At 43.7% G+C, this 25,375-nt stretch overlaps 1 protein-coding gene across 2 annotated transcripts in view; it reads right to left on the bottom strand.

The window, feature by feature from the left end:
- The window catches only part of ABCC10 (ATP binding cassette subfamily C member 10), a 255,940-nt gene that overhangs the window by 88,967 nt on the left and 141,598 nt on the right, over positions 1 to 25,375 (bottom strand). For both annotated transcript variants that reach the window (XM_078647432.1, XM_078647433.1), the window contains exons 8-11: positions 20,498 to 20,669; positions 17,587 to 17,685; positions 11,414 to 11,603; positions 10,618 to 10,695 (exon numbers count right to left, since the gene is read on the bottom strand). In XM_078647432.1, coding sequence (XP_078503558.1) covers positions 10,618 to 10,695; positions 11,414 to 11,603; positions 17,587 to 17,685; positions 20,498 to 20,669 — 539 coding nt within the window. The remainder of the gene's footprint in view (positions 1 to 10,617; positions 10,696 to 11,413; positions 11,604 to 17,586; positions 17,686 to 20,497; positions 20,670 to 25,375) is intronic.

Genomic DNA, 25,375 nt, shown 5'->3' with positions numbered 1-25,375 from the left:
GTACACCCTTGTATTTACCACAAAAAAAAAAAAAACTAAAACAACACTTCCTATTTTGCCACGTAATGCTTTTAACACTTGAGGGAATATAATTAACCCAGAGGTTTTTTTTTTTGCAGTCCTCTTTCTGCTTCCACTGTTAAGAAATTATGTCCAATGGAACTGCCTGCTCTCCTTCTAACTGGCGGGAACTTCCTGTGGAGAAGCTTCCCCTCAAAACAGTTCCTGTCATGAAGAAGCCGCTTTTCGAATGGAGCTGATCTCCGAGCATACACCAGACGGAACAGCTGCCTCTTTCGACACCTCAGCACTCTAAGAGAGATTTCCGGTAAGCGCTCTGCTATACGTGAAAGTTCAGTAAGCGCCGTCGGCTAGTGCGCGCAGAGAGCCTCAGGTAAAGCCGGTCAGCCTCAATGTTCATTCAGCGCGTTATTTGCCTGAACGCGCCAGGGCCTCGTGCAGGGCGATAAACTCAGGGCTCCTCACTGCAGGAAACGGGGTGATCGGTTCCGCTGACCGCCCTCCGATCTGCGTGAAAATTGGCTGATTTAAGACACGCGGCTAGACGGCTAGGTACAGCGCACTCTTCCCCTCAGTTCGCAGCTTGTGCCCAACCCGGCACACAAGTGTGGGCGATGACACGCCGCCCCCACGCTTCAATTCCGCTCCTGCCCTCTCATTGCCCTTCCAAGTCAAAACAGATGACGCGAGGCCCGATCTGGCAACCGATTAAGGTAATAACCCTCTCAAAGTCCTTCAAATAGTCTCAGACTTGGCCTGCCTTTTATCTCCTTATATCCTTACTTGTGAAGTTTAGCAGCTCCTCGCGACAGCCAGCATCGGTCACTCGCTTCCTCCTATTCTTTGATTTGCCGGCTCCATTACACCTTATTTTCTCCGTCAACAAGCAGTAAATTACTTCCAGGGAAACGGCAATAACTGTCCCTGGCCCAGTTTCCTTCTCCTTCGTCGCCAAGAAATGTAGTGATGAGGGACACAGGAGTATATTCCAGTTCCTTTTATTACTTAGTAAACTCAACAGAATGCCGTCAGCTTGTCAACCTGGAAGCCGGCTCCCTCTGTCAACATTCCAGAGTGAGCGCCAGGCTGTCCAGGGGAATGTACCAACAAGTGATAAGGAGGAGGGGGGGAAAGGGGAGGAACAGGGAAAGAGGTTATACATTGACTGTAGTTACAACACAGTGGCTTGAAGACGAGTAGCGAGTCATACCCTCATCTTTTTGTTACTAAATTAGTCGAGAATTCAAGTCCACAAGTTAAGAATCGAGTTTTGAAAGTCGAAAGTACATGGCAAGCTAGTACCCCGTCCCAGATGTTACAGATGCTCCAGTATCACCAGAATAGAATCAGAGAAGAGCAAGATCATGAAAGGAAACGTATGAAAGACACGAAAATGAAAGTACTAGTTGCACAATCTGTTCCTCAAGACAGTCAGAAGAGGGGTACGAATCAAGCCAGTCATCCTGCAGCTCCCGTTAAAGGGACCTGCAATTATTGTAAACAGCCAGGTCATTTTATAAACGAGTGTGCAGTTCTGAAACACAATATAGCTACCGGTAAGACTAAAGAAAGACCACGTCCGCCTAGACAAGAACAAGTTTCACAGATTTCTCAGCCACAGAATGCACAACAGACAGTTCCAGCACCGCAGCCTATAGCTGCAACACAGCATGTTACACAGCAGATGTACCAGTATGCACAGTCCGAGTATCCAGAGTATCAGCCATATTCATGAAACAGCCTAGAGAGGGAGGTAGGCTTGCCTCTCATCGAGATTCCTGTAGATCAAGAAGGTCCCTATGTTCACAGTCAAGTATTAGGGAAAGACAGAAAGTTTCTGATCGATACAGGGGCAAGTAGGACCACCATCAGTCACGCCGAAGTTCCAGGGGCTCCGCTCTCAGGCTCTAGAAATGTTTCCCTTGGATTTTCAGGAAAGCCTATTGTAAACGAGATATCTAAGCCAGTTACTCTAGAAGTAGGTCCATTGTCCCGCACTACTGATCTGTTACTTACGAAGTCATGTCCAGAAAATCTGTTAGGTATTAAGACACTGCAAGAATTAGGTGCAGTTATTTGCTGCTCCCCAGAGGGAATACGATTGTTCCTACGTGACTTCAAGGGTCACTATGTATTACGAGATTTTGATCCGAGATTGTCCAATGTTCCGCAGCATCTATGGGCGCAAGGTCCAACTGATGTAGGTTATATGCAAATCACACCCCATCGTGTGACTCTCAAGCCAGGTGTAGTGTTACCACGAATCAGACAGTACAGATTGCCACCTGAGGCTGTAACAGCCTTATCCAAAATTATTGACGAGCTCATCGCTCAAGGAGTAGTTGTAGAAACTGACTCCAATGTATGTAATTCTCCGATCATTCCAGTCATGAAACGTACTGATCCAAATGCACCCCCAGTATATCGATTAGTGATTGACCTTCGAGAACTCAATAAATGTATTATTCCCCAGTACCCAGTTGTCCCAGATATCTCTTCCCTATTGACAGCCATTGATTCCGAAGCCTCATTTTTTACAGTCATAGACCTCAAGAACGCGTTTTTCAGTGTCCCCATTCATCCAGACAGCCAGTTTCTTTTCGGATTTTGTTTAAATGGAAGGAGCTATAAATTTACACGAGCTCCTCAAGGTTTCACAGAAAGTCCAAGTATTTATAGTCAAGCATTTAAGAGACAACTAGACAATATTCACATGCCAACTGACACTGCCCTGCTCCAGTATGTCGATGATCTACTGATCACAGCCCGTTCTGAACGTGCTTGCGAGCGAGCATCACTTACAGTCTTGTATTTCCTTGCCGAGATGGGGCACAAGGTGTCCCCTTCGAAGCTTCAATTCTGTGTCCAGCAAGTGATCTATTTAGGCCACTTACTGTCCAAGAGGGGTAGGCAGTTGACACCTGACCGTATCCAGTTAATAGCGAGTCTTCCTCAGCCCAAGACCCAGAAGGAGGTACGTGCTTTTATCGGCCTCACTTCTTATTGCAGACAATGGATTCCTCAGTATGCATTTCTAGCCAAACCACTGATACAGTTAACGACACAGGAGGCAGCCGTATCGACTGTCCTCCCTTGGACATCTGAACATACACTTAGTTTCAATGAATTAAAGAAAGCTTTATGCCAAGCTCCAGTTCTAGCTATACCGAACTACAGTAAGCCTTTTACACTTTTCGTCACAGAACGTGAAGGTACAGCATTATCTGTTCTCACACAAGATCAAGCAGGACAATACAAGCCCTGTGCTTATTTTTCGAGCACACTAGATCCTGTAGCCCAGGCTCTGCCTGCGTGCCTCAAGTCAGTTGCAGCCACAGCACTAGCGATCAGACAAAGTGATTCCATAGTATTAGGACATTCCTTGACAGTACAAGTTCCACACTCCGTGGAAGTTCTTTTAAACCGAACACAGACTCAGCACTTGACAATTGCACGTTTAACAGGTTATGAACTGACACTGTTCCAGCCACACATAGAAATCAGACGCTGCAACGTTCTAAATCCCGCTACACTGTTACCGTCAGTTAATTCGAATCCTGCCACACACGACTGTGTGGAAGTAGTTAACATTATGACTAAGCCAAGACAAGATCTGACAGATATTCCATTACCAGATCCCGACCTGACACTTTATGTGGATGGTTCATGTATGAGAACAAGTACAGGAGAACTAGTAGCCGCGTATGCAGTGACTACTGACACTGAAGTTATAGAAACACACCGTATTGACACTCTGTCCGCTCAAGCAGCAGAGCTAGTCGCTCTGACACAAGCCTGCATACACGCCAAGAACCTGAAAGTCAATGTTTACACAGATTCACGTTACGCATTTGGAGTCGTACACGACTTTGGAGTGCTCTGGCAGGAGAGAGGTTTCATGACTTCTCATGGAACCAAGATTCAGCATGGTCTCCTTATTCAAGCTCTGTTAGATGCCATACACTTACCGACATCTATTGCCGTCATGAAATGCAAAGCACATACGAAAGTTACTGACATTATTTCTCAAGGTAACGATCTAGCAGATAGCACAGCCAAGCTTACAGCACAGACTCCAGACATTCCAGTTAATAAGACACCGACACACACTCTAGATCTGACTACCTGTATGACAGTTAAGGACCCTACTCAAGATGTCATAGATATCCAGTTACATGCTACTCCCGATGAAATCAAGAAATGGTCCGAACAAGGAGGGGTCCAGACAGATCAGGGATGGGTAACGAAGGGAAAAGCCACATGGTTTCTCCCCGACTCTATGGTTCAAGTCATTATCAATACCGCACATAGTCCAGCCCATTTAGGAGAAAAAGCTATGTTAGACAGTATCCAGAACATTTGGTTCAACAAGCATTTACGAGCTGCAGCCAAGCAGAAAGTCCGTACCTGTATGATATGTTGCCAGTTCAATCCAGGTAAAAGTGTCCCGGTGGAACAAGGTGGATTCCAGCCCCCTGACCACCCTTTTGAAGTCCTCCAGATGGATTATATTCAGATGGAGCGATGTCGAGGTTTCAAGTATGTCCTTGTAGTTGTATGCGCTTTGTCCAGGTGGACAGAAGCATATCCAGTCCCAGATTACACAGCCACGACCACTGCCAAGCAGTTGGTTCGTGAATTCTTCCCCCGTTACGGACTCCCTAGGGTCGTATATTCTGATAACGGCCAGCCATTCTCATCTGAGCTCATGAAACATGTTTCCCTTTTGTTAGGGTACCAGTGGAAGTTCCATTGTGTACGCCATCCTGAAGCAGCCGGTCTAGTAGATAGACATAATCAGACCCTGAAAATCCGCATCGCCAAAGTATGTAAAGAGAAAGGTGTAGACTGGCTAGTAGCTCTGCCAGTCGCTTTGTTTTATATGCGCATGGTCGCACATTCCAGATCAGGTCTGTCCCCGTACGAGGTCGTATTCGGCCGCCCCCCTTACATTTGGGGTACACCTAGACCTCGAAGTATTACAGATGTTTCAAGTAATATGCTGACAGATTACCTAGCTTCCTTGATGTCTGCCCTACACTCTTGTCGTTCACAGGTTGCCGCCGCATTTCTAGACAATACCGAGGTGGCACCGCATGAAATCGTTCCCGGATGCATGGTTCTTGTGAGGAATTTTGATCGTTCAAGTCCGCTGGAGCCCCGCTGGAAGGAGCCCAAGCAGGTCCTCCTGGCCACCCGTACTGCCGTCAAGTTGGAAGGCAGGAAGGGCTGGGTCCACCTGTCACATGTGAAAAGATTTTTTGGACTAAAACCTGTTACCAAGAACATTTCCGAGGATTGTAAAGACTGCCAAAGTACTATTCTTAAGGACTGTCCCGCAAAAGACAATGATACAGATTCCTCCCCGTTAGAAAAAACTCCGCAGCAGGAGTATAAGCTTAAATTAAGGTCTAGTAAAATAAGTCAGCCAGTTTGATTGTCTAAGTCCTCCCCTAGGTGAAACGTTTAGACCGGTTCCTGACATGTATATAATAGACCCCCACAGAGAGAGAGTTAGTGAGAACTCTAAAAGTTGCACTATTATTTTATGTTTTCTGCTATATCTCAGCCTTATGATTACCTGCACATGTTATGCATTTTATTTGTATTTTCCAGTGTCTCATGTAAATAAGTCTGCTAATGCTACAGTAGAGCACACGTTTAGTGATCTGCCTCCTCATGAACTCTCATATCGTCTCGCTATGCAAAATAATTCCTTTATCCGCATGTTACATTATTCACACCAGACCAGCAATGCCACTAATTGTTGGGTGTGTGGTCGACTCCCCCCTTTCCAGACACCGAAGGGAGTTCTGCCACTCTTTCCTTATCCATTTTCACATAATGGTTCGTGTGGAGCATGGTCCACGTTAATGTCATCCTCAACAGATATGTCTTTTCTTAACAGTACATGTTTCCCAGACAAGCAAGGTCTTCCCCACAGAACAGGGTTAGATCTAGAAAATGAAGTTTATAATTTGGGTAATTATTCTTCGAATTTCATGGTCCTGAATGTTCAGTCTGATTCTACTCCAGACTTACCTGCTATGTCAGTATTACCAGTCAAAGGCGAATTATGTGTCCGAAATAATGGTTCCGTACATGTAGGCCATAGTGATTGTACTACTATTATCAAGTATAGTGACAGTAGGAAATCTATTTTCAAAGCTTCACGTCATTCTTATTTTGTTTGTGATCAGACCGCATATGTTCGTCTGCCCCTCGATTGGGAGGGAACCTGTTACATTGCCTTCCTACTGCCACCAGTTTTCCTAGCCCCACCTGACTATCATAGGAATTCCCACCTAGTACATACTAGACACAAGAGAGACCTTCTGATTGTCGATTATACTGAAACTGCTCTAGAACAATGCATAGATATCAATAAAGGTGTCTTCCCTTATTTAGGTACTGTTGTGAATAGTAAACTGATACGTAGATTAACGAGAACCCTCGAAGCAGTAGTGATTGAGACTACCTCTGCTCTAGGTAACTTAACCGAAGAGCAATCCTTTATGAGAATTGTCGTGCTCCAGAATCGTCTCGTCCTTGACGTCATACTGGCCGATAGGGGCGGGGCATGTAGAGTCATCGGATCTAGTTGCTGCATTTTCATTCCTAATAACGCACCGTCTGTTTATTCAGCTATTACCAGACTCCATAATATTGCCCATATGTTACACCAAAATCCAGGCACCTGGACATGGTCCGGTTGGTTCTGGAATATAATTTCCGTCTGGGGATGGAAAGTATTGTCATTTCTAGGTATTGCAGTAGCGATCATATTCAGTTGCTGCCTCTGTTTACAATGTGGCCCTGCGATTTGTGGCATTTGTGCTACCTCTTGTATTCCTAGTCCCAAGTCCCGTTCTAAATCCCGTTCCAAGAAAATTCGAGACGAGCAAATGATACTGTATGAAATGATAGATGGTATCATGAATATTGATGTTTCCTGATGGAAACGTAGTGACAAGGAGGGAATGTGGAAAAGTAAATTTTGCCATGTTCTGTGTCCCTACGTGTTCCCCATCTTATGTTATGTATGCATGATTAATATGCATATGTATTCCCCATGTTTGATTAAAGACGCAATTACAGTTGTGTCCATCTCTAGTATGCCAGTTTCCAGTTCTCGTGAAAGCTACGAGTATTAGGCCTATGTAAAGTTACGTTGCCACGTTTCTCAGTGTGCACGTTATTTCATTGAAAAGTCCCCGTTTCTAGGCCTCAAAAGGGCCCGGACACCAGATTCAGCTCCTGTCTCCTGAGCCCTCGCTGAGGAGCGATACAGCCCCCACCTGTATCCTCGACCCTTCACTTACTTCCTGCCTCGCAGTGCCCGGCTCGGCCTGGCTCTGCCTACGAGTCTGCCAAGAGTATGTTATGATTCTAGTTATCAGTCCAGCCCTCCTTCGCTGCATTCCTAAGCTACTGAATCGCATCAATAGTTTCCGTCATTGTCTAGCCTTTACGTCTCCATGTAAGAGAAATACTGCATTTAATGGTCATTTAATATTCTTCAACGCACTACATGTAGAATAATGCATGCTCCAGTCTTAGAGTCTGTTAGCCTCTCCCCTCCTGACTCTTAGTTTATATCAACATGTCCTCTAAACATTAGATACTAGATAGGGTTTAGGTACATGTCGCCCTGACTCTCCAGACTTCAGTCTCTACTCCTAGCGCAGAGTTCATAGCCCCCAGCTTCTCCTAGTAACACGTCATTGTCAGTTTGCGCGCACCATTAGGTTAGAGGTCCCGGCTCCTTAGGTAGCCCCCTCCATGTTTCCGCCCCATTTATGACATATTCTGTTACGTTTACATCACATGTCCATGTATACGCCTCTTGTTACACCCACTTTCACCCTTATCTTTCGCGACTGCTATTGACCACACCCACTGCTCCGCCTACTGTAATTCACTGTAATGCAACTGTTTTAGTATATATGCTTGTGTACTGTTATTAAGGTGCTAGCTAGCCATCCCAGATCTTGTCCGTGCAGGTTGTCCTGTTCCTGTCCTTTATGCTGTATTAAACCTGCAAACTCCTACTACCTCGAATCTTGACTCTTATTTATTGAGCTATCTGTTATTCATATATTCATTCAAAAATAGAGGTATTATTTATTTATTTACCAGAAAGACATGGCTTGCCAGTTCTGGCTGGACTGTTCCCATGAGGCACAGGGTCAGACTGATTTGCATATAGCCATGTCTGAACTGGGGTGGCTGAGTGAACTAAAGAATGGTGATGGATTAAACCCAGATCAGTTGACTGGGGGCGAGTGTTTCATTTGTTCAAGCGCTCCGTCCATCATCCCCTTTTGTATCGCTTTGTTCGCCCTAAGTGTGGCAGGGTATGCTCAGACGTGAGTCCCTTGTTCACTTGGCACTGGATTCAAGATAGCCTGGCTGATGAGGATTATGAATCCGAAACCGGTCCCAGGATGCTTGTTTCCGGTCCAGGGAAGACATGGCTTGGCAGTTCGGGCTGGACTGTTCCCATGAGGCACAGGGTCAGACTGATTTGCATATAGCCATGTCTGAACTGGGGTGGCTGAGTGAACTAAAGAATGGTGATGGATTAAACCCAGATCAGTTGACTGGGGGTGAGTGTTTGATTTGTTCAAGCGCTCCGTCCATCATCCCCTTTTGTATCGCTTTGTTCGCCCTAAGTGTGGCAGGGTATGCTCAGATGTCAGTCCCTTGTTCACTTGGCCACTGGATTCAAGATAGCCTGGCTGATGAGGATTATGAATCCGAAACCGGTCCCAGGATGCTTGTTTCCGGTCGAGGGAAGACATGGCTTGGCAGTTCGGGCTGGACTGTTCCCATGAGGCACAGGGTCAGACTGATTTGCATATAGCCATGTCTGAACTGGGGTGGCTGAGTGAACTAAAGAATGGTGATGGATTAAATCCAGATCAGTTGACTGGGGGTGAGTGTTTGATTTGTTCAAGCGCTCCGTCCATCATCCCCTTTTGTATCGCTTTGTTCGCCCTAAGTGTGGCAGGGTATGCTCAGATGTCAGTCCCTTGTTCACTTGGCCACTGGATTCAAGATAGCCTGGCTGATGAGGATTATGAATCCGAAACCGGTCCCAGGATGCTTGTTTCCGGTCGAGGGAAGACATGGCTTGGCAGTTCGGGCTGGACTGTTCCCATGAGGCACAGGGTCAGACTGATTTGCATATAGCCATGTCTGAACTGGGGTGGCTGAGTGAACTAAAGAATGGTGATGGATTAAACCCAGATCAGTTGACTGGGGGTGAGTGTTTGATTTGTTCAAGCGCTCCGTCCATCATCCCCCTTTTGTATTGTTTTTTGCCCACATCATCTATTGTTCTTTACTTTATTTTGGGCTTCTTAAACATCTTCTTCATCCATTTCATTCAAAACTCCTGTATCTGTCAACTCTTTAATTTCGACTGTCGTACTCATACTGCTTCCTACCGGGCACAGGTTGGTTGGCCTCCAATCACTGGTCAGTTCAAATACCATTGTCTCTGTATTGTTTTCAGATGTCTACACTTACTTGTTTCACCCTATCAATCCACCTTGATCGCCTTACACACACTTTCTTGCTCTCTTTGTTCTGGCTTTCAATTCAGACCTCCTTCTGCCTCTTCAAGCTTTTGTTCTTTTACAGTCCTTTCACCACACTTCCGGAACAACCTCACTATTCATCTTCAGGACACCTACAAACTTTGGCAGTGTGAGGATATCTTGTAACGTTGGGGACTTTTTATCATTACTTTGAAATGTACCAATAATGTCATTCGTATGTGATTCACCTTGAATAAAGGCTCTATAATAAATGAATAATAAAAATAATATTAACAAGAATAGTAATAATAAGAGTTCTATACTCAGCTCCAAACATTTTATTAGGGAGGCTACCCAATGTGAACTGAGGCTCAGGGAAGGGGCTCAGGAAACTGGTACTGATGTTCCAGTGGTGGCTAAATAGACACTCGTAGGCAGATGGCGTAGAGCAGATCCTCTAACGGGGATAAACTGGTATCACGGACTATGGGAAATCTCGAGAATGGAAAAGGTCTCAGCATCACAGGCACAGAGCAAGAATTTAGTGAACAATGGCGAGCGCTATTAGATTTATTTTACAAATAATTTCAGACTACTCACCTGGACCAGAGCCTTATAGTTCTCAGACTGTGTTTCGGAAATGGGCAGCCGTGAGGGGTGGAGAATGAAGCAAGGTGGGGAGGCCTCATACCATACCAAGCGGAATTCTAAATCCAAATCAGACTGCGTAACCAAGTTTTCTTTTTTCTTTTTGGGGGTCTGAAGCAGTGCATTGTGGAGCTCTCTGGGTGGTGAGGTGGACAAATGGCAAAAGGAGAAAGGGCTGGAATGGGGAACTTGTTGTTATTGCAACTTGTTAATTAAAAAAAAATATATATATATAAATGCTGAATCATAAAAATGCATCACACACACAGGGAAGCAGCGTGAGGTGATGAGCTTGAAACAGCAGCTACAGGGAGTTTTAGATCCACCAGTGTACGTTAAATAGGTGGATAGCACCAATGCAGCCTTGAATCATGCTAAGATCCCCAGAGCACAGCAAACTCACCTTTCTCCAGCTTCTTGGTGACTTTCTCCCTCTGTTGCGGGGTGGTTTCAACTAGTGGAAGGATTTCAGCTGGGGTCCCTGCAAGTTTTAGCGCGAACATGTGAGAGACAGAGAGAAGACAAAAAGGAGAATGAAACACGCAATGTGACAAAGATAAGGAATAATAAGAGAGATAAAGATTAGAGAATCACAAAGTAACCAAGGGTGTGACAAGCATATGGGATAAGGTAGGCACAAGAACCAGAGAAAAAGTGGGTCTTCGCTACAATACACGCTATCATCTGATTGCACATTATATATTGGGTGCATGACAGAACCACGCATGCCATTACCACACATGCAGTTACCCTGCGGTCATTACAACAACCGCAACACTACCACGCAAGGCTTTGTGACGCATATGTATTTACAACTAATTTTCGTTGTAAAGGCATGTATGGGAAAGGCGTATGTGTGGCAACACACACACCCTTACCACCCAAAAATCCATATCCACCCTAAACCCTAAAAACCCATTACCACACTAACAACCCAAACTCACCCTAAACCCTAAAAATACCCTTGCCACTCAAAAACTCAAACATAAGCTAAATCCTAGAATTGCCCCTGCAACCCAAAAGCCCATACCCACCCTAAACCCTAAAAAGTACCCTTGTCACCCAAAAACTCATACCCACCCTAAACCTCTAAAATTACCCTTGCCACTCAAAAGCCCATACCCACCCTAAACCCAAAAAATAACCTTGGTACTCAAAAACCCATATTTCAGAACATCAACCAGATGCAGACACATTACCTATCTGTAAAACTTTCCCATTGTCCATCAGTACCACAGTGTCTGCTTTCTCCAAAAACTCTGTTCTGTGGGTGCAAAGGATTCTGGTCTTGTGTTTCAGGATCCCCAAAAAACACTTCTCGAGCAGGTGGCGAGCAACGTCAGCATCTACAGCAGCTAGAGGGTCATCGAGTAGGTAAATATCTTTATCCTGAGAAAAGAAAAAGGAGAATAGAGGGAGTTAATGGTAAATGAGGGTCCAAAAACGACTTCATGCCAATCAGCGATTATTTATCATATATTCGTTGTATAAAGTCATGACTCTTCCGCTGTGAAACCAGCATTTAGGTTGGATACCCACAAATATATGAAGCTCTGCTTCAACTTTATGAATTTAAGTCCATCTTTTACAATCCGGAATCTTGCCCCAGACCAACTATGAATGAATGGAATACCTGCATTTGTATAGCGCATAGCTACTCCTTCCGGAGTGTCCAGGCGCTGGCAATTAACAAGTGCATACCTTACGCTGCTTAGTTTTTAAATAGCCACGTTTTCAGCTGTTTTTTAAAGGGGGAGAGCACTGTTAAAGATCTCAGAGCTGCCAGCAGTTAATTCCAGATGTGGGCTCCCAAAAAGCCAAAAGATCTGCCGCCTCTGCATGCCAGATAAGCTTTGGGGATGCAAGCCAGGTCGGCGTTGGATGATCTAAGTGTCCTGATGGGCACATAACGGCTGACTCGTTTTCTAAGATAGGTGGCGCCTATTCCATGGAAGGTTTTAAAAAAAAATAACCAAAGCCTTAAATGTTATTCTTTCCCTAACTGGGAGCCAATGTAAGGACTTCAGATGGGGGGACATATGTGATCTGGGTTTAAGTTTAAGAATTGATCTTGCTCCTGCATTTTGCACTACCAGGAGACGCTGTAACAGGTAGTCCGGCAAACCCAGATAGAGGGCATTAGCATAGTCCAGTCTGGATGTGATCAGAGCCTGATCCGCTGTCCTCCTGGAATCCTGGGGGAGAAGCTGCCGAAATGTATTAGAAAAAAGTACTGGGGTTTGGCTCTAGTCAGTAAGGCTGAGCCGGAAAGTCAACTAACAACAAGAAAGTGCCAATACTGATCAAAATCAATTTCTGGAATACTAAATAAACATCCTAAGCAAGAATAGAAATTCATGAAAGGGTATTGGCTAGTTAATAGTTTTTTATTACTAAAGTATTTTTTCACAAATTTCACAATTTTAATACATAGTGCAAACGATTTTTACTTCTTCCAACAAAACATAAATATAAATACGGTTAACATACACACACTCATTCATTCAATTCCACAAACATATCACAAGTAGCCAGATTCAAGTCCAACACTTACACTAAGAACATTCTAAACTTATCCAATGAAACTACTAGCCAAAGAAAGCCACAATCTACAGAAAGTTATATACAGTAAACCACTTTTTTATATCTATATAACGTACATTCCTGAGTCTCAAATCACTTTGTGGATTTATTTGAAATTGAAAGGAAAGCGGTAATGTATGGCATTAGGACCACCAGGTTAGACTGTTTGAACACCTGGATGATCCAGTAGATCACAGTGGCGGGGCCTACGTGTTTCGAATCCCAATACAGTTGGTAGGGATTCTCTTCAGGGCCTATTGTAGAAATCTGGGAAAATAAGAAAATTGAAAAGAAAAGAGAAGATACATCAGTGATGTTAAATATTTAGATTTCAAAAATCTTTAAAAAAAAACAAAAAACACTACAGGACACATCAGGAGCACTGCTTCGCAATACTACAACCGGTCAACACAAGAGCTTACCAATATTTTCTCATTTTTATCTACAGGCGGAAACTTTAGAATCGTGCTGGAAGGAACAGATAATCACGAAAGGTCTTGTTCCTGGATCATGGGGATAAAAGAAAACTGGTCTGAACCTTGGGCTATATTATATTAAGCAGCTTCACTCACTATGCCGATTAGGAAAAAATAGAAAAAATAGAAATGCTAAAGCTAACCACTTACTTATTTTTCAGATGAAATGCCGGTTATGGAGAATTGAACGCTCGTTGTAGATCCGAATTGCTGGAGGTTACCTGGGGGTATATAATCTACTTTAGAACCATTGTGGCGCATAGAAGCAAAAACCAAGAAACATTGTGGCGCATAGAGGCAAAAACCAAGACTCGTTCAAATGCCAATAACTAACACTGTGAGAGAAGATGATGAGCGAAAGTTGTCGAGGCCGAACATTATCAAGACCGTATTACGCATAGTTATGTTATGTCACTCTAGAGTTTACTTGATCTTCTTTCCACATCGGTTAAGGGTGAGTATATCTCAGGTAGGGGACAGATGGTACTAACAGCAAAAGGAAAACCAACTTTTAGGGGTGGTACTCTTACCGGAGAGGATGGATCTTCAAGCTTGACCCCATTTGAATGTCGATATTCATATCGACGACCTACCAAAAGAGAAATTAAGGATGGCATTAGCACCACTTAATAGCCACAGTTCTAAATAGGCTGATCGGCTCGTCGATCCAATTCGAAAATAGTCTTACCGGGCAGTATAGAAGTCGCTCTACGCCTGTGTTCTGCTTGAGCAAGGGTGACGGACCGCTGTGTTTAATCTCGGCGCCGCTACGATTCTAAAATGAGAAAGTGACATCCACGCTTATACTCTGAACTACTAGCAGAGCGATGGGTGCTCTGCTAGATGGGTGCAGTTATGACAACCGGCGCGGGAGAATAGACTTACTTTCGTGTAATCCTGCTTACAATCCCGGTGGCGTCCTACTCGGCACTGATCTTTCGCGCATGCGCGAAAGATCAGTGCCGAATAGGACGCCACCGGGATTGTAAGCAGGATTACACGAAAGTAAGTCTATTCTCCCGCGCCGGTTGTTATAACTGCACCCATCGCTCTGCTAGTAGTTCAGAGTATAAGCGTGGATGTCACTTTCTCATTTTAGAATCGTAGCGGCGCCGAGATTAAACACAGCTGTCCGTCACCCTTGCTCAAGCAGAACACGGGCGTAGAGCGACTTCTATACTGCCCGGTAAGACTATTTTCGAATTGGATCGACGAGCCGATCAGCCTATTTAGAACTGTGGCTATTAAGTGGTGCTAATGCCATCCTTAATTTCTCTTTTGGTAGGTCGTCGATATGAATATCGACATTCAAATGGGGTCAAGCTTGAAGATCCATCCTCTCCGGTAAGAGTACCACCCCTAAAAGTTGGTTTTCCTTTTGCTGTTAGTACCATCTGTCCCCTACCTGAGATATACTCACCCTTAACCGATGTGGAAAGAAGATCAAGTAAACTCTAGAGTGACATAACATAACTATGCGTAATACGGTCTTGATAATGTTCTGCCTCGACAACTTTCGCTCATCATCTTCTCTCACAGTGTTAGTTATTGGCATTTGAACGAGTCTTGGTTTTTGCCTCTATGCGCCACAATGGTTCTTGGTTTTTGCTTCTATGCGCCACAATGGTTCTAAAGTAGATTATATACCCCCAGGTAACCTCCAGCAATTCGGATCTACAACGAGCGTTCAATTCTCCATAACCGGCATTTCATCTGAAAAATAAGTAAGTGGTTAGCTTTAGCATTTCTATTTTTTCTATTTTTTCCTAATCGGCATAGTGAGTGAAGCTGCTTAATATAATATAGCCCAAGGTTCAGACCAGTTTTCTTTTATCCCCATGATCCAGGAACAAGACCTTTCGTGATTATCTGTTCCTTCCAGCACGATTCTAAAGTTTCCGCCTGTAGATAAAAATGAGAAAATATTGGTAAGCTCTTGTGTTGACCGGTTGTAGTATTGCGAAGCAGTGCTCCTGATGTGTCCTGTAGTGGTTTTTTTTGTTGTTTTTTTTAAAGATTTTTGAAATCTAAATATTTAACATCACTGATGTATCTTCTCTTTTCTTTTCAATTTTCTTATTTTCCCAGATTTCTACAATAGGCCCTGAAGAGAATCCCTACCAACTGTATTGGGATTCGAAACGCGTAGGCCCCGCCACTGTGATCTACTGGATCATCCAGGTGTTCAAACAGTCTAACCTGGTGGTCCTAATGCCGTACATTACCGCTTTCCTTTCAATTTCAAATAAATCCACAAAGTGATTTGAGACTCAGGAATGTACGTTATATATATATAAAAAAGTGGTTTACTGTATATAACTTTCTGTAGATTGTGGCTTTCTTTGGCTAGTAGTTTCATTGGATAAGTTTAGAATGTTCTTAGTGTAAGTGTTGGACTTGAATCTGGCTACTTGTGATATGTTTGTGGAATTGAATGAATGAGTGTGTGTATGTTAACCGTATTTATATTTATATTTATGTTTTGTTGGAAGAAGTAAAAATCGTTTGCACTATGTATTAAAATTGTGAAATTTGTGAAAAATACTTTAGAAATAAAAAACTATTAACTAGTCAATACCCTTTCATGAATTTCTTTTCTTGCTTAGGATGTTTATTTAGTATTCCAGAAATTGATTTTGATCAGTATTGGCACTTTCTTGTTGTTAGTTGCCGAAATGTATTAGGCATCCGTAGTACTCCAAAACAGGTTCCTACTAGGGCTTGAAATTAGGTCCGCATTGAGAGCTCGTCGTCAATGTTGATGCCTACGTTTTTCACTATCGATGTCCAAGGAGGAGGCTCCACACCCCAGCATCAAACTTCAAATTGAGTTTATTAAAGTACACCATACAACTGTACAACAATTTCCAAATGATGACAGTATGTGATGCCACATACTGTGGTACAATTTTACACATTTGTATTTCTAAGCTATATTAATTTGGAGAAAAGCAAAATATGTTTATCACCACCAACATCCTTAGAGCTTAAATCTATCCCAGACACAATCACTTTGGTATTGCCATAAGCATGTCAATATGTGGTAATGTAGTGTAGAGTAAATTGGATTTACAAAGCGCTCTATTATCTAAAAAAGACCTGGTGCTAGGAGAAGAGAGTTACATTGATCAACTGGGAATAGACAAATTGCTTGCGTTATCGCAAATGGGCACGCAATTGGTACCAGAGTGGTGCCCTCCTGACTTACATTGCACAACCGCCAATTCTAGAGCAGCATACTCAGGGCACTATCAAGAAATTGGTAAGATGTTTAAGTGTGCATTTATGTCCCTACTTTTTCACTGCCCCATAAAATTTTGCACAATACATAGTTTAAAAGATATTTAATGCTTTCATAGTCACACCTTAAAATAGTGTAAAACTATAACTTCTTAATCTTTTTCCAGTGCGTGGTTACTTTCAAAAGTGAAAAAGTCCTGTTGTTTCCAAATGTGTTTCATTAAGAAAAAAAAATCGGTTTCTCAACTGGTTTTAACCACTTGGATGCTAAGGGGTGTGCGAGTAGGTCCATTGACTTTCCATTGAAACCAATGGAAACTCCATGACGAGCTGGGCTCGTCATGAGCGTCGAAGGGGTTAAAAGAAAGTAGGTTCCAGTTTTCTAACTGGTTTTTAAGAGTCAAGAGTTCTTTTTCCTCTAGTTCAAATTTTACCAAAGTGACCTCAACAAATATGTGTTTTGAAGTGAATTTGTAGTTTTATTTAGGTTCTTAAACCATGCAACAAATATCAAGAAGTCAATACCGGTCCCCTGAATTTTCTTTGAGTTTGTAGAAAACCATACCACAGTTGATTGTTTATTCTGCTCTTCTGCACACTAGCTGGCCTGCTACCCACACCTTTGGAAACCTCCTGAACTCAAACTCTTTGAAAGTAAAGCAACAGCATTTGAAAGAGTGTGATTTAAACAGGTCAGTGGTCAAAATGGCCGTGAAGATTATTGTAATGAGTGAACAAAAACACAAGGGTTCCCTAAGTCTTTGCGTTCTTGCAGGGACTTTCATTTCACCGCAGAACTTGAGAGATACAAGAATCAAGGGGGCGTTAACAAATGAAATGTGGAAATGTTTAGCACTGGTAAGGATCACATTACTAGGCACAACTCAAAGTTATGAATAACAATTACTGTACAACTTCTAACTAATTCCGCTTGTTATTTAGTGCCTTGTTTCGCCCTAACAAAGTCCAAACGAGCTACTACTGTTTCATCCTCTAACCAGGAAATTCTCACATTGTCTCCCTGCACATGCCATCTAGATGTAGAGTTTTTGAATTTGCTCTCTTTAACTCACCTGATAAACCGCTCTGGCCAGGGCAATCCGAGCCTTCTGCCCTCCACTGAGGGTCACTCCATTTTCCCCTACCTCGGTTTGGTCGCCTGCTGGCAAAACCTGAGGGAAAAAAGGAACAGCATAGAAACGCCTTTAGGACAATAATATTCTGCTAAAGATAGAGTTTAGAAAGCATCAGATGTCTCAGGAAAACAGACAGAAGCAGGACAAAAAAATCCCAAAACACTTCAGTATCATCAGTTCACTTTAGTAAAATTGTAAGTACCCAAAAGTAGAATGTTTTAATCGCCTTAATATTTCTAAAAAAAGAAAAAGAAAGAAGAGCAAAAAAGGGGCACTTTGAAGCCCTACACTCTTCTTAGCAGATAGTCAAAATTGAGAGCAGGATCAATGGATCTTCTAGAAGGGAAGTGACATGGTTTCTGTTAAGTCAGTCTTGCTGTTGTAATAGTGGCCAGTATGCGAGTCTTCACAGGGCACACCAATAGTGAAAGTTACATGAAGAAGGCCTCTTCTTCCAACTCTTACAAGAAGGTTCATCCAGTGTACAGATGGCATTAATTGGGACATCATCGTCATATTGTCACTTCCTGATTTGCAAATATGGGAAACATCCATTACAACACAGTCATTACAACGCACTACCTTTACATCGCAACTGTTACAATGCAACTGCCTTTACATCGCATGCCGTTACAACGCATTCCATTACAACGCATTCCATTACAACGCATGTCACTACAACGCATGCTATTACAACGCATGCTATTACAACGCATGCTATTACAACGCATGCCATTACAACGCATGCCCTTACAATGCATTATTAGGTAAGTAATGGCGATTTTTTTTCGTTTTAGGGTGGGTATGGGTTTTAGGGTACATGGGAATAGTCATTTTTACCCCTACACTATCCAACACTTACCCTACTGTTGCACTCACTGGAGTGGGAATAGTAATTTTTACCCCTACACTACCCAACAATTACCCTAATGTTGCCCTAAACGTATTATGTGTTGTAATGGTATGCATTGTAATGGAATGCGTTGTAATGGTAGTTTTAAAAAAATGCGTTGTAATGGCATGCGTTGTAAAATCATGCGATGTAATGGTAGTCGCGATGTAAAAACTGCCTTGTAAAAGCATAAGTTGTGATTGTTTGCGTTGTAACATCATATATTCTGCAAATACTCATACAGTAAATCGCACAGTCAACATTATACCAACACGAATGATACACAAAAATGTATGAACCATCATTCTCAACATATGTATCCGTGAGATAATGTCTTCTCACTTCTTCTTTGTATCAAGGCAGCTTTTCCACTGGCGGTTCTCACTGTAAGAGGAGGAATCACCATCAATGTTTCTACAAAAGCCAATCTCTGGACTGTAGGCATATAAACAATCTGTAGTCCTTTAAACACAACTTATCGGAAACAATTTCATACAATGACGCCGTTTATTTGTTTGTTTATTTTGCTTTTTCTAAAGCTTTTGATTACCCAATGGAAAGAGTGTCCAGGCGCTAAGGGATGTAAAGCGGGGAGGGCAGGAAGAGGGAACTGTCGGTGTATTTGCACTTTTGATAGCGCGTATATCCTACTGCTTTACAATAGTAAACAATGCTGCAAAGTTTCAGAATAGTCTACACAATTTTCATTGAGGAAAGTTATCTTTATTATTTCTTTTTCTATTATTTCCCTATGATAAATTAGGTATTGGTCACAAGAATAGGTGTAAAATATCCTTTACTACCACCCTGGTGCTATGCCTACAACATTTAGTCTAAATGGAATCTATAGATTAGTGTGAAACCTTCCAAAAAGGTAGGTTTTCAGGCATTTCTGGAAGCTCAATAGATCAGTGCTGACATGTATGGAGAGAGAGAGAGAGTTGCAAGCTTTTACCGTGAACCCTTGAAGAGATATATCTCCCATTCGAGCACGACGAAAGCAAGGGACGACCACAAGGCTATCTTCCATAGACAGCAGAGACCTCAAGAGTAAGTAATGAAGGTGGATCATGCGTAGGACGATAGGTGAAGTTCTGTGGCTGATGTACATTGGCACCTTGTAGCTGATGTAAACTGTTTCAAATTGATATCATTTGTGGATAGGCAGCCAATATACATAAAATAAATGAGAAGACATATAGGCTCTTTGATTCAAACTGAGGATTATCTAAATAGCAGCATTCTGTCTATTTGTAAGGTAGGCCATAGATTGAAATACAGACAACAGCAGTAGTCAAGTCTTAAAATAATGCAGACTGGACCAGTGCCTTTCTGTAAATAACTGGAAGCAAATTAATGATGTGTTAATGATGTGAAGCATATACAAGCAGGTGGTGGAATCCTGTCTATATCAGGAATGAGTATGAGCTGCTCAACAAAAACAATCTCAAGATTATTAGGAGAAGGGGTCAGGGGGAAGGGCCTAGTTCAATTGGCCACCTGTTGTGTCACCATGCATAGTGATTCCTCAATACTACAATGTTGGTCTTATTTGTGTTTAGTGTCAACAAACTGGAGTTCATTCATCTAAGTAGCGCCAGCGCACAATCAGTCTTTAAAGTCTGACTCGGAGCAACTTATCTCTTTAATATAGTGTGGCTCAGAGGTAAGAGCACTCCACACGAACATGCTTGAAGTCAGAACACAAGGAAGCTAGAGCAACTACTTGTATGTTATCTTCCAGTGTAGCCCCAGTAATGTGTGACAGAATCTGGTAAGGTGGTCAAAGGCCACCTGAAGGTAGAACAGCCTTGTTCTGGTGGAATGTCCCCTAGTTGCACAATAGAGCACCAGTGTTTTGTGTGGATTCTGGTAGTTGAATTAACACTTCTGAAAATTGCAAGGAGAAGTGAACCAAATAGTGTAGTGATTTAATTTCAGTTCACTGGTACTCACATTGAGATCATCTGTAAGCGCGCAGGCCTCGATAACTTCCTGGTAGAAGCGAGCATTGAACCCTCTTCCAAAGAGGATGTTCTCTCTCACGGTGGCAAACTGAATCCAAGGCTCCTGCGCTGCAAGGCCAAATCCCTGCTCCCGGCCTGAGATGTACACCATGCCACCCTTCCTGAAGTTCCCCACAAGATGTGATGTAGGGCAGTAAGAAAGCACAGAGTGAGTAACAAGGGTAGCAGAAAAACACATCACAAATGTCAAATACAAATATTAGTAGGTTGCCATGAGGAGTCGATCACAGTGCGAGATACTGCATGAATAAATAAGTTATCTCAAAGAGATGAAGCAACTAATTTGAAGGTTGTGATCAGTGTATAGTTTTCAAAGACATGGTAAATTCAGTCCATTTTATTAGATTAAATCAATGTACCAAGCTGTACCAACTTGATCAAGTTTAAAGAGGACCTCTCTGTGATTGCGGACTGGATGGCGATGAACTGCTTACAGCTTAACACCAGCAAGTCCGAGATCTTGCTGTTTGGGAAAGATCAGGGGGTGTGGTCCGAGATTTATTGGCCGGACCGCCTGAAACCTGCCCCCCCTGCCCAAGGAGGCAGTGAAAAACCTAGGCATTTGGTTTGACAATGGCCTAACATTTGACGCCCAATCGAAAGCAGTGGCTGGGGCTTGTTTTGGGCTTCTGAGGGGCCTGAAACCGTTGTTGGGCTTTTTCCCTCCTAAAGTTCGCCAAATCATCCTTCAGTCGACAATCTTGTCTAGACTGGATTACGGGAACTGCCTATACTTGGGCGCGAACAAGGCTAGCGTCAAGCGTCTTCAAAGGGCACAGAATGCAGCTGCCTGTATGCTGATGGCCCTTCCGCACACTTGCTCGGTTTCCCATGTACTTCAGAAACTTCACTGGTTGCCGGTAGAAAAGCGCATTCAATTCAAGGCGCTTTGTTTGGCGCATAAGATCTTGTCACCTCAGGCACCGGCGGGACTGACGGGTGTGCTAGAGTTCTATGCGCCGCGACGTCCTTTAAGATCCGCCGCCTTAGCTCTGGTGTGCACCAGCGTGTTTGGAAAGCCAGAGCGGGTGGACGTTCCTTTCGCAGCCTGGCCGCGCAACTCTGGAACTCACTTCCTGTGTCCATCAGAGTGATCCAGAATCATCTTGCGTTCCGGAAGGCCATAAAGACCTGTCTCTTTCCGTCTTAAAGCTTCTAGTAACTGGTTCTTGTCCGGGAGTCTGTGGTCTGCGCTGGGACGCCCCATCGCTGGGGCAGCCATGCGCACTATAAATCTGATAAATAAATAAAATAAATAATATTTGATAACTGATAACCCTTGAAGGCAATGACGTGGCTTAGGGAGGACCAACAATGGCTGGTACAACCCTTCTTTTCAATCATTCCAATGTTTGTTTATATGTTTCTCCCTCCTAAAAAAAATCTACCTTCAGCAGGTGGAATGTTCTAATAGCCTTATAGCTCTTCCGCCTATAAGTGTATAATGTATAAGGTTCAGGCCATTTAACAACCAATATAGTCCTTGGCAGCAGGCTAATAATGTTACATTAGAAAATTGATTTTTTTTTTAAATAACAAAATTATCAGTTTTATTCCATAAAGTGAAAAAAAGAACAGATTGTACATCAGTCACATGCATTTAGTATGCAAATCTTAAAATTACAAAAGTGGATCTAAAAAGCAAAGCACGAAATTAGCACAGCATTACAGGTGCGGCTAGGACACATACAGTATAGGCAGATCTCAACATGTAACAATATCAGATATTAATATATATAGTCAGTACATGGTAATAGAAGCCGTTTTTGTCAGATCTGGATTTTCACGCAAGTACTCAGATAGCGGTTCCCAGATATTCGATGGTTTAGAGACAGCAGGCAGTTCCTCAGCGTATATTAAAAAGTTATCCCTGCAGTAAACAGCGTCTTCTATCCAGTTCTTAAGCGCCGGGGCTCGCCTACTATCGCAGTGTATGGAGATTCTGCGTTTCGCAAGTAACAGTAGAATGGCTACAAGTTTCTTACCCTTTGCTCGCACCGGCATATCAAGGCCAAGCAAGCATACTCTAGGGGTGCAGGGGACGGCACAGTACATCATCCTCGCTAGATGATTTGTGACTGCAATCCAGTACTGCTGCACTTTCGCACAGCACCATGCTAGGTGGGCAAAGTCTGCCTGGTCCGCTCCACATCTCCTGCACCGTGCATCATCTCGCAGTTTAATTTTAAATCATTTCATGGGAGTATGATATACTTGATGGAGATATTTATAATGAATAAGCCGCAGGTTTCCATTCAGAGTGAGAAGTGTAATCAGTGTGCAGCTAGTCGTCCAGTCTTCCTCTGTGAGGGGGGTATCCAGCAGTGTGGACCATTTGTCTCTTGCTCTAACTGTGTCAGTCCCAATCTCTGACTGCGCCTGTCTGTACAGTTTTGATATGATGTGTGCATTGTCAGGTAATGTCAACAGTAGTTGCAGTGAGTGTAAGGTGGGGGGTTCATCAGGGAAAGAGGGGTAGAGCTCCCGAGCAGCAGCTCGTAATCTATGGTATAGGAATCGGAATAGCAATGTTTGGTTACTTATGTATGATAGGTCATCATGCGTAAGGAAAGTACCATTGGTGTATAGGTCCCCCAGTTTCGACAGGCCCGCTTGCTCCAGTATTGCCATGTTGTTTCGTTCCATCGTGACCGACAATTTAGAGTGTGAGGCCAGGGGAAGGCTCGGAGCATATATCAGGTGTTTGTGTGCTAGTTGACTGAGCCGTTCCCATGCTTTGGACGTGGTGTGTACTGTGTTTATCTCCTGTAATGTTAGGTGGGATCTAGTATGCGACATGATATTAGTCAATGGTATCGGGCTAGCATCAGCTGCTTCAACCGCTAGGTGTGGTAAAAACGCCACTGGGTGGTGCCAGTAGTACGCAAAATGTGCATGTGCACATAAGTAGTATAAATACACATCTGGTACCGTGAATCCTCCTGCGCTGTACGGGAGAGTTAGGGTACGAAGACTGATTCTAGCTTGTTTCCCTGCCCAGATTAATGTCACAAATCCCGTACGGATTCTGGCGAATACCGATGTTGGAGGGGCGATAGGGATGTTGATAAATAAGTACAGTAATTTCGGTAGGATCACCATTTTCAGCAAGGAGATTCTATCAGCAAGGGATAGAGGGAGAGCTATCCATCTTTGTGTCTGCGTTTCTATGCGGTCAATGGCAGTCCCATAATTTTGTCTGATTACGTGTTCCGCATCCCTATGTACCCAGATCCCTAGATATTTAATCGGGTCTTCTTGCCATATAAGAGGATAGTCTAGCTGCGGAGCAGAAAAATTGAAAAGTTGAGGGCGTTATGAACGACAATTAAGTGGGAGTCGGACAATAATGACGGGTACAAACCCTCGGCTCTGACATTCCAATAGATACCTTTCAGTTTCACCGTGTTTAATTTAGAACATTCTACCATCAGCAGGCAGAATGTTCTAATAGCATTCTAACAATGTCTCAGCTAAACAAGTCTCTAAAGTCCCTCTCGCACTTTATAAGCCCTTGTCTGGGAGTGAAGGTAGAGGGGAAAAACCGACAACAGTAGCCTCTATGCTATAATGCTACACTGATTAACTTACACTGATTAACTACTAACTTGCCTAATCAGGTGATGCTCCCAGAGAACTGACATGCTCTGTAAGATTTCCTCTAACAGTTTGTTACTGGGTTTTCTTTTCAATACATGATTGAGTAATGAGGGTGAAAAACAAAATGCCTTAATGAAAATGCCAGTCCAGAGCACTTGGGTTACTTTACTTTATGCTTATACTAGCAGCCCGTCCCGACGTGTCCGGGTATGAAATAGAATGTGTGTATTTGGCAAGGGCAATTTATTTTAAAATCTCGCTGTAGACAAAATGTTTTGTTTCATTAGAATAGGGACGGAGAAGGCCCAGCTGCAGCCCTGGTTGATGTTAGCAGGCGCATGTAATTGGTGTAGTGATCCGCCGCCTGAGCCCGGCTACAGCCCTGGTTGATGTTAGCAGGCGCGTGTAATGTCGTTGAATGAGAGAGTTATCAGCCGCGGGTAAATCCGTTTAATGAGAGAGTTGAGTGACAGCGAGTAGGAGAGGCTGCAGTAATTGTCCCCGCAGACACGCTCATTTGCGTGTTCCCCCGCTTGAGGCCCAGATGCAGGCCTGTTTGATGTTAGCAGGTGAGTGTTCCCCCGCTTGAGGCCCAGCTGCAGCCCTGGTTGATGTTATCAGGCACGTGTAATTAGTGTACTGATCCGCCGCCTGAGCCCGGCTAGAGCCCAGGCGTGTGTAATTTCGTTGAATGAGAGAGTTCAGTAACAGCGCGCAGGAGAGGCTGCAGTAACGTAACTTACCAGGCCTCCAGGTGAACGCGTTTGTCACGCCCCCAGCACACGGCCACAGCAGACGATCTTCTGATTAATGTACGACCCACATGGCATGAAGGGCGGAACGTAGCACACGCCCCCAGCGTTTCTCACGCCCCCAGCGTGCCCCTTGATGCGGCACAATTGCGTTCACATGGCATGAAGGCCGGACACACGCCCCCAGCGTTTCTCATGGCCCCAGCATGTCACGCCCCAGCGTGTCACGCCCCCAGCGTGCCCCTTGATGCTGCGCAGCAACGTAATTGACGCTTGTATGTACGACTTACATGGCATGAAGGGCGGACACACGCCCCCAGTGTTTGTCACGCCCCCAGCGTTTGTCACGCCCCCAGCACACGCCCACAGCCCACGATGTAATGGCCGTACCACACGCCCCCAGCGTTAGTCACGCCCCCAGCCCACGCCCACAGCACAACGCAGACACGCCCACA

This window comes from Lissotriton helveticus, chromosome 6, assembly GCF_964261635.1.
Source record: "Lissotriton helveticus chromosome 6, aLisHel1.1, whole genome shotgun sequence".
In the NCBI taxonomy this organism is placed as follows: Eukaryota; Metazoa; Chordata; class Amphibia; order Caudata; family Salamandridae; genus Lissotriton; species Lissotriton helveticus.
The sequence above is the reverse complement of the archived record's forward strand: the minus strand, read 5'-3'. Positions and strand labels throughout refer to the sequence as shown.